This window comes from Pundamilia nyererei, unplaced genomic scaffold (genome assembly GCF_000239375.1).
Source record: "Pundamilia nyererei isolate P.nyererei 1_Seehausen unplaced genomic scaffold, PunNye1.0 scaffold00150, whole genome shotgun sequence".
NCBI lineage: Eukaryota > Metazoa > Chordata > Actinopteri > Cichliformes > Cichlidae > Pundamilia > Pundamilia nyererei.
In genome coordinates, this window is record NW_005187551.1 from 1,359,718 (window position 1) to 1,370,050 (window position 10,333).

The 10,333-nt window shown below is 44.3% G+C and overlaps 1 protein-coding gene across 2 annotated transcripts in view; it reads right to left on the reverse strand.

The window, feature by feature from the left end:
• Positions 1–268: 268 nt before the first annotated feature.
• The window catches only part of mmp16a (matrix metallopeptidase 16a (membrane-inserted)), a 73,691-nt gene continuing 63,626 nt past the window's right edge, over positions 269–10,333 (reverse strand). For both annotated transcript variants that reach the window (XM_005744902.1, XM_005744901.1), the window contains 4 exons: positions 9,548–9,686; positions 4,266–4,416; positions 3,650–3,765; positions 269–1,228 (listed from right to left, as the gene is read on the reverse strand). In XM_005744902.1, the coding sequence (XP_005744959.1) occupies positions 894–1,228; positions 3,650–3,765; positions 4,266–4,416; positions 9,548–9,686 (741 nt within the window). In that variant the 3' untranslated portion in view covers positions 269–893. The remainder of the gene's footprint in view (positions 1,229–3,649; positions 3,766–4,265; positions 4,417–9,547; positions 9,687–10,333) is intronic.

The following is a 10,333-nucleotide window of genomic DNA, read 5'->3' on the forward strand; positions in this document are numbered from 1 at the left end:
TAACTCGTAATCGCTGCAAGGATCCAGAGAAGGGAAAGAAGGAACTAAAGAAAGAAAGAAAGAAAAATGTGATCCTCTTTGGAGAGAGATGGATTTTATTTGGTTTTGTTTGGTCTCTTCTTCAGGGATGTCTTAAAGGGAACAGTGAGGACCTCTTTTCTCACATGAATTCCAATAAAAAAAAGAAGAAAAAAAAGAAAAAACAAACAAAAAAACAGATGAATGATTGGTTACGTAATAAAGTTGTGTTTATCTGAGACTTATTTTTTTATTTTTTATTTTTCTGAGCCCAGTCTGAAGCTGGAGGAGGGGAGGGGCACGCGGATCAGAAAATAGAAAGCTGTTTATCAACAACCTGATATGACACAGCTGACAATGCAGTGCCCTGTGGGAAGAATTTGTTCCCCTGAAAGTCCTCCGTCTGAAAAGCAGTCGGGCAAAGAAACAAAAAGAGGAAGGGGATAGGAAGTCGAGTTTCTGAGATACAAAGTGATGCTGACCCTCTTGTTGATTTTTTTTTTTCTCATTATTTTTGAACCGGGATCGAAGGTCACATCCGACAAAGATCCCCCTCCACAAACTGTCCCTCTGGGCCCCGTTTGTTAAAAAGGCTGGGGGCTGGAGAAAGTCAGCTTAAAGTCCTGGGAGTCGCCTTTTTTTAAACGCGGGATCACCGTCAGACTTCTCGGCTGGTTCTGCAGGTCTGCACGAAAGTTTCGATCGCCGAAGAGGAGGAGGCGTGGCTTGTTGTTTTTCCCATAAAGCTGTCCAGTGTCCACCGTCCTCCTCTCTGTGAAAAGTGGGGGGCTGTTGTACTGTTTTTCCACAATCCTCTTAACTCCCACCCTAGCTCTGCCCTCTCGTCTCTTAACCCCACCCCCCTCCAAAAAAATTCAAACCCATTCCTGCATGGAGCGTTTGCAGTACAGTATGTGGCGAGGCGTGCCCTTCCTCTTGAACTGCACCACGGTGTAGACCAGCACCAGCAGGCACAGCGCGAGCACGCAGGGGATCACTATGGCGATGGCCTTCACCGTGTTGGCCTCGTTGTCCAGCTCGATCACCACGTCCGAGTTGCCGTCGTCGGCCGGTGGGCGGCCGGGGTCGATGGGCGTCAGCTCGCAGCCCATGAAGTCCTTGAGGATGGAGCGCGGGTAGCCCGGTTCCACTCTGAGGAACTGGTTGCTAAACTTCCAGTACTCCTTCCCCTTGTAGAAGTAGGTGAAACCTGAAGCAAGGACACACGCACACAAAAGTTGTTAAAGAGTGATTTAGCACGTTTTCAGCTAATGCTCAGCTCTGTCAGTACTGTCAAAATGTGCATTAAGCTGTCACCGAAAAGCCATCAAACTGGATATAATGATAACAATTTCATTCAGCTGACGGAAAGGGCACCAGCTAGGGCGAGTGCTAAAACGTGAGGAATACGTCACATTACTAGCTTATAAGCCATTTGCTGTTAGATTCTCATCGATACACGTCAGGCATCATTTTTACTGCTAACATATACTGAAGTAACCGGGCACAACTGTTGCTTTGGAGGAAGCTCTTTCATGTATTTAATAAAGTCACGAACTGTTCAAAGAATTTATTACTAATTGAATCTTTAAAAAAGAAATCACCTTTTATCTTAAAGGAAAAAAATTATTCAAGCGAAGTCAAAATAAAGATAACCAGCCAGTAGTGTGTGTGCTGCTCTGATGCTGAGCCACTGTTTCGGTTTCAGTTCAGTTGTTCTGCTGGGATATCTGTGCCTGTCCCTCAGGACTAATTATACCGGTCATGAAAGAGAAAACACACCCGAGCGGGAGTCAGGCCCCGTAGCTACGCTCACACAAAAGCGCAGCAAATGTCACTGGCAAACAAGGCGCTTTCTAAGCCACGAGAGCGACGGTCGATTTTGTGACGGGACGTGAGGGCGACTGTCCCAGCGTCCCCCAAAGATGCACAGATCCGCTAATGCAGACGGCCGCCGTGCATTCAGGTGAGAATTTACCCCTCCTCTCCACAACGGCTCCAGCGATGGAAAAAAAAAAATCATGAAACACAAAGAAACTATTTTTTTGTTGTTCCATGCCCACAATATGTTCATTTCAAACTTTGCCTCCACCGTCGCTCAAATGCTCACAGGGAAAATGTGCCGTGTAAAACTGGTCCGGACAGCCTGGCTGAATCCTCGAGCTCTCCTCTCCCTCGTTGGCCTCCTTTCACACTTTGTGTTTCTCCATTTGTTATTTATGCGCACTCCTCTCTGAGAAGATGAGGAAAGAAATGTTCTAAGTTTCCAGGCGAGGAAGGCCAGCGCTTTTTAAACAACGTGTCGGTTGGAGATGGTATGAGCGAGGAAATGAAACAGCGTAAGGTGGGATTTTAGATGAAAGAGGGGCCGGCCTGGCCGAGTGGGAGACTTGATCACCTTGTCGGGCAGAGCTCTGTCTTCACAACCTGGCCGCGTATAGTGAGACAGGCCAAACCACACAATGCTCTTTGAATTAGTATTTAGAGCTCAGCTGAGTATTGTGATTAGCTGATGAATTACAGCCACTGTCGGGATGCTCCTCTTTCTGATCTGGCGGCATGTTCTGTCACACTTTTCTCCTACATTTAACCCAAATTAAGCGAAAAAGGGTTTTTTGTTAGAAATAGAAAGATCCACATGAAGACTAACTATACAGCTCCATAACAAGTAGAACTATTCACTGAGAGACACAGAGGGGGAGAGCAGATGAGAGGTCAGACAGGCTGAGCTTGTGTGGGTTAGAACCAGGTCAACGTCGCCCTGGGCTCCCCGCTCCGAAACGTGCCGCCTCATACACACTGTCGTGGGCTACAGTGGCGTGCTCAATTACGCCTGGCGATCTGGGTCACTGTTATGAGCGGTCCACTTGGCGCGCTGTCTCGGCAAACAGCCAGCTCACTCAATAAACGAAGGCCGACACATTTACGTGCAGAAACATACACAAACAGCCATCATCCGCTTGGATATCAGTCCATCCTTCATGCTCTGATTGATGCCCGCTCCACCTGGCCTCACCGGCAGAAACGCCCAGCTACAGGTCTGGCGGGGGATCTTCGGCACAGATGGCGCGAGCTTTCAACACCACCTGCTCTGTTTTTTCCAAACGACTTGCAGCCAAGACCAGACCCCAAACCCACCTGGCACGGTGCATCCAATGGGAAAAGATTATTTTTGTAGCCTTGCCATCTGAGCGGCCTATCGTTAAGCTCCCGGCGAGATTTTAATCCCGCCTACCCAAGCCTGAAGAGAGTCAGTTGGCTTAAAACCGGAATGAGCACCCAGCGGTGGTCTTGTCCTTTCTGCTTTCCACAGTCCGGCTCCGACTGGGTCTTATGGCATTCAGAGCAGGATGGACCGATTACGCAATATTTTCTTGTGAAACAATTCATAAAAAACAGGGACAAAATGTATTTCTGGATGATCTGACCTGCTTTTTGTTTGGAATACGCAAAAAACATTTCCCTCTGTATTGCATGTATGGAAGCGTGCCACACACTGAGACTCAGTTTAATAAGTGGGGCAAATTTCAATCAATGCTACCCTGCCAGTGACCATCTGAAATCAATGCAGCCTGGCAAACGAACTGCAACTTGCTTGCCAAACCAGAGTATTGTGCAGGACAAATCGTACCATTGGCTTTGTCCACGAAGGCCCCCTGTGGCGATTCAGGCACACCTCTCCACACTGTGATAGGCTTAGGATAGCCAAGGTCCATGATTCTCATTTCCTCATTGTAGCGCCAGTACCTAAACAGGAACAAACGATGAGCCACGGGAAAACAAAGCAGGTACTATAAGGCTAGAGGAACACAGACCTAGTATCTTACTATCACACTGTCAGCTTCCTCTAGTGAGTTAATTCAAATAATACCTATGTGAGCAGGTGTGAGAGGCATGGGGAAAATCTAATTCTATCCCACATTTTCCCTGAACCTTTTTCACCCTGATGATGTGGGACAGCAGACAAACAAAGAAAACGAATGAACCGTCCTCTAAGAGGAGTCGCTGACCTGATTTTGTAGCAACATATTACAGATGGTTCTTTAGCACAAGTGTTAAATGAAATCAGGTTGTCAGATCAGAAACGCTACTTTAAAACATTCTTCCCGTTCTTGTTAAGTTATACTAAATATCCACCAATTTAAGATCATACGCTTCGCTTTTAAGAGACCTTTGCAGGCTAAATTTGCACACGGCTTTCAAGGAAGAAAGTCCAGAACTGATCTAAGACCTCCACTCGTACCCACCTGTCCCCTTTAAAGAAGTAGGTTTTGGCCACATCCTCCCACCACAGGGCGGTGTCGATGCTCTGTGAGGGCATGCCATGGGCAAACTGGGAGATGTCCTTGGGGTATCCGGACTGCAACACCGTGTCCTTAAACACCCAGAACTGCTTTCCTGCATATCGAGAAAGAGAGTGAGAAAACAAATTAGAAGGAGGACGAGTAACCGTGGGGATTACCATACAGGGGGGCAAAAAACCCCAAAACGCACTGAACACACGGCAGGCAATAACCTGTTGCGTTGTATTACTGTATTTGATGCTGATACTGTTGAAAGAGGGAACAGAAATGGTGACAAGCTCCCCTTGCCCTTGCTTAGAGGTGCTCTGGGAACTTTTTGGCGCTGGCAAACTGAGCTGGTAACTGCTCAGCTGTGATAAAAGGAAAAAAGCTGCAAAGCTTGTGGGAAAACTGGCAACCAAACAGTCAAATTAAAACCTTTATTTTTTAAAAGTTTCCTGGATCCATGAAGCCAAGAAAATACTTGGGTTGTGATATTGTTGCTGAAATATTAAAAACCATATATCTTTTTCTGCTTTGTTCCTCGCCTCCATTTTTTCCTCTCTACAGCCTCCTTCCTGTGGAGTAATTAGGTTAAACAGCACATTTCTGACACCGCGTGACCCCAGGAAGTGCATTTCTTCATCAATGGTGGAGGTGTAGGGTGGGTCAAGAGGAAATGTGTGTTGGGGTGTGTGGGGGGAGGTACGTGGCAGAAAAGAAAAAGGGAAAGAAGGAGTAGGAATGACAAAGGCAGAGCAGATGGCGTTTTTATTATTCCCTTTTTATGATTAAATCAAATGAAACGGAGCCTGAGGCTATGAATGTTTGCTGTTTTATGAGCGGGAAAAGAGCAATCATCGGTTTAATATCTGCAAAATACTTACAGTATTTCTTTCAATAATCGCGGCGCTGACAAAAATAAATCAGGGTTTGGAGGAAAACATAAAAAAGGGCTGACAAGGAGGAGTGTGTGACATGTGCAGATGTCAGACACACACACAGTACGCTTCAGTCGCCTCTGAAACTCTGTAACATTCAAGACATTGAATATAAGTAAATTGAAGTTTTTTAAAGCTTGTTTTTAAGACAAAAACAGAGAATCAAAGATTCAAACCGTGTTTGCAGAATCCGATTAACTGGCTGTGTTTAAAGAGCCGGATCCTCGCGCCTCCCTGGTGTCTAACTAAACACCAATCAGCCCGAAACACTACATGGAATTTCTGCAGGGTCAGCTTTACAGATGACCACACAACTTCTTTCTTTCTTTTTTTTAACAAATGCAGGAAATGGATGTCAAATAAGGGAGGCAAAATCCCAGCAATATCTGGCCTCATTCATTTTCTTCACAAATTCCCCATGTCTGACATTTCACCCTAAAGTATTTAAACAATACGGATACCTTAGAGATGGAAAGGTGGAAGGAACAGTAGGACAGGGTGTTGGCTGAATGTTAAATGTGAAGGCGAGACCTGCAACGGCCTCTTTTTTTCTAAAAAGGAAATTCCTGTCATTTCAAGTCATTCTCTCTCAGCGCTCCGCTCACCGTGGGTCACGCTTCCTCCCGGCCTTGATATGCCACGCTAACACGCCACACCCTGAGGTTAATAGTGACCCGTCCCCAGAAAGAATGAGTTCAAATTGATTCATAAAAAAACTCCCAAACTTTCCCTTCTCTCACTCTTTTTTCCCCCCAATCCCACACAGAATGGGATTCTCCGTTCTCGCTTTCTTTTTTAAATTGGAGTCGACTTGCATCGGCCTCCACATAAAAGTCGAGCTTCATCTTCAGAGCTGTGAGGGCTGCTTTGATGTAGTGGTGGCTCTGGCATCTGCTGCACTGCAGCGACTTATCCCCCCCGCCTGCCCTCAACAGTGTATGAAAAGTGTTATATAGGATGAAGATTTGTTCCAAAAAGGAGACGCCTCCTCTTTACACAGGCCACACACAAAAACGGGAAAACCAGGAACCACACATGCGCCTGTTAGTACTTAACTTATTATGCATACGCACGCCCAGTGTGACCCCGTGGCAAAGCTGCTTTAATGTCTGCTTGAAATCATCGTGTTCAGATCTGGAAATGTATTCTTCGACACGGCGTTTAAGCAAAAATCATCGCAGGCTTTTCCACGTACAACAAACAGCCTATGGAGATTCTAAGTTTGTCAGATATTCTCCCATAAAACTAAAAACTGCTACAACTGCGCCGATGGAGCACGAACCGTGCTGACTGCTACTACTGAACATAAACCAAACATAACCCCCATTTCTCACAAAAAACAGAAGTGTAAACTGACTGCTATTTTGCATGATACCTCCATCTGTAACCCTGTGTTATAATGTAGGGAACAGTAAATGTACTAAAAAGTTACACTGTGTTAGAAGAGTTCCTGCTCAGCATTCACCCTTTCAGAGCCAAAATGCCAGGGTATTAATGTTTTGGCTAAAATTAGATGCTCTGTCCTAAATGTTTTATTTCGTCTGGGGCAATGAGCATTCATACCTAAATTCATTATACCGCCCCCTCTTCTCTACTTAATGTTTCAGATTAGAATCTGCTGCTGAAAATATCTTTGTTTGAGACATTTTATCCTGCATTTAGCTATCGAGTACATACAAAAACCTCTTCATGGGGCAACAGTTTTACAAAGAACAGCCAAAAACAGTAAAAATGTTAATAAAAACTTTATATAATTCATGGAGTTAACATTAGCTGCAACACTTGGTAGCTAGCTCTGATGCAGAAGTGACAAGCTAACAGTAAGTGGCTAACAGTAAGTGGCTAATAGAAAACATACGTTACTGTAGAGTATTATATAAAAAAAAACACTTTTTCTACTTTTGTTTTGCTTTATTAAACTTCTGTTAAGTTTTGAGTGTTTTTGCAGCATGTTTATATTTGCCGGTGTTTTCTTAAATTGCAGAGCATTTGACCTCTCATGGCCACCGTGAATATCTGCACTGACACAATATACCACACAGGAAGAGAGCCAGACATAAGCAGGATACCAAATACCTGTGGCTGTGTATAACTGTAACCAGCACCATGACCTCAAACTTGAAATAAGACCCTACAAGAATACGGAGAAAACCTCTGAGCAAGCATTTGGAAACAGTGGGAGGAAAAAACTCCCTTTTAACAGGAAGAAACAAGAACAAAGCAGAACCAGGCAAAACTGGTTGGGAGTGAATTCAATGACATTTTTAATTTAAAATTCAATGTATACGCCAATACTGGTCCAGCCTACAGCTCGAGTTCAATGTGAGAGTTTTGATCATCTCTAAGTGATTAAAATTGGACGTGATGAGCGAGTGGTGAGTGTCACTGATCTTTTATGACTCTGGAGGGGACCATAGGGTTGCCAAATGAAAATCAGGTTATATTTAGAAAGACTTGAAACTATCAATCAAAGTCATACTTTTCCCATAGATTTCTACAAACCTTTATTCTTTCTGCAACGATAAAAGTTGCCCCCTGCTGGTCATTAGAAAAAATGCAAGTTTAACCTACCACATTAGCCGAGCCTGCGTATTGTTCTGCTCTTAATCTGAAATAAAACAATATAAGCCATGTCTGCATAATTTAGATGTAGGGAGTAGCTTTGTCTGTCCTCTGACACAAAAGCCTCAATCAAGCTCTGATTGGATCCTGCCTCCCAGGAGGAAGATACATACCCCTATATGTGTGCTGTGCATATGCAGGGCGCCTCCGAGTAAAGCTGCAAAAGCCCATGCTAATCTGATTAATTTAATTTCAATTCACAACACAGCTTCTTATTAATCAACATTTCTCCATGTAAAACACTCTTCTTCTAAATCTGCCTGCATGGTGTTGCCAAACTGTGAATGGTAATTCTGTAAGGGCATATAGCCTGATTAGCAATCCACACAGCAGGCCCGGTTCGACTGATGCGTTTAAAATTCATGCTGAACTTCTTGCGTCTCTGAAGAATTCAGCGAGGGAAACAACTAATACACTGACATTGGCGTAGGAACGAAGAGCACACTCTTAATGTATACTGTGTCTGTTTCCAGACCTGCCCAAAAAGCACTAAGCTAATCAGTGTCTCAGCCATGACAGCCAAAGCAGACTCCAACGTCCCCATCTGTGGATGTATTTTAAGAGAATTCATCAAACGAGAGCTGTTCAGAGTATATTCAAAACGCCTGGTTAGACGAGGAGTTAACGTGCCGCCTTCTGCTTTCTGACCGACTTTCTTCCTAATTTTTCTTCCAAATGGTGACAGTCAGAACAAGGCCTTCTGGGAAATCAGCTGCATGTGTTCAAATGAAAAAAGGCATTCTGTTAGTATGAATTTTCTAACTCCACCGCTGCCCAGTAAAGAGCAGGGTGGAGGAGAAGGCAGCGAAATCAAACTTGCAGAGCTCGTGGCACACCCGGGACCAGCAGTCTGCATTTCCAGGAATTGTTTGGTGTTGGAAATAGAAACGAGTTTGAGAGAAGATTTGTAGTTTTTTTTTTATCATCCCAGCAGAGTTTCGTTGTTACCTACGTCTCCTTTCATCAACACCCTTCCTTCCCCGCCTTTCCCTGCCTCCCGTCCTCTCTGTGTGTATGCAAATACGAGGGCCGTGTTTGTTTGCTGCTTCTTTTAAGTGGCTTTGCAGCTTCAGACATAATTAGTCGTAAAGCTGTGTTTTGGGGGCTCAGTCTAGATTTGAATGTGAAGACAAATCTTTCAGTAAAGCAAAAAAAAGAAAAAAGAAGAACAATTAAAATCACGTCTCATCAAGCGGCGAGGCTCTCCTTGCACATGCTGTTCCAGTGATTTCCAAGACCTGTGCATACAGATTGTGTTTAACTGCAGTGGACGATTTTATATGAAAATACATCACTGGAGCAGAAAAATGCAACATATGCATTATTAAAAGGCAAAACTGTTTGTGGTAAACTTTCCTACCAAAGCAAAACAACTGCTTTAATCCTCCCCAGACTTGCACTAAACTCTGCAGTGCTCAGAGGGAGCATGATAACATAAAAAAATCCCTCTATTTTCAACATACACACATGGAAATTGAATATAGGAGGAATGAGCACCCAGCTTATACAAGATGATGACTTGTAGGGATAACAGAGCAGACATGGAGCTACTGTAAGCCGGGACTGCACGGAGGCAACTGGGCTACAGCACTGCAGGATCAGATAAAAAGCTTTATGATGCTTTGCCTGTAATGAAAAACAGCTTTACTAAACAGTGATGGTGGTGGAGTGTAAAGGACTCACCTTTGAAGAAGACAAACTTGCCCTCGCTGTTCTCATAGACTGCGTCTATCTTGGGCGGCAGGCCTCTCCAGAACATTCGGATGGGCATGGGGTATCCCTGCATTACAGAGTTATCTTTCACCCGCCAAAACCAGTGGTCCTGAAAGGGAACAGAGGACTATGTTAGGAATAAATAAGAACCTTTTAGGTCTGACACACAGATTGTCAGAGGTAGAATATACCCTTAGAAGTTGAAAGCATGATGTCTGCCGTCATCCTATAAAGGCCTTTTTGGCAAAAAAACCCAACAAAAAAACCCAACAAAAAGCCCGCTTAGCGAAGATTTAGCTTTCCTCTTTCAGTGCAGCAGCAATCACAGGAAGAATCCAGTGTGTTCTAGAGAATAAGACGCACGCATGTGTGAAAAACATCATCAGAAGATCAAGTAGGAAAAAATGCACATGAATGTTTCTAAGATCCCAAACAACAAGCTGCCCTGATCTAAGAACAGAAACAAACTACAGCTATAAGAAATTTCTGCATATAGTGACACAGCTGGCAGTGAATCTATCTGATACGCTGAATTCAGGCCAGCGCCTTGCTTTGCTGCTCATGCAACAAAGCCTGCTGGTGACAGCCGTGATGCTTTTAAGACGCACATGTGCTTTCTCAGGTTGTCTGGAAAGCCTCGGCGACTGTCGCTACACATGCAGAGCCTGAAGAACATGCTGGGAAAACCATCAAGTAACAGGGGCAAAAGTGATAGTCAGGAGCTTTATGAGGACCCAAGGGGCTGACTTCTTTTTT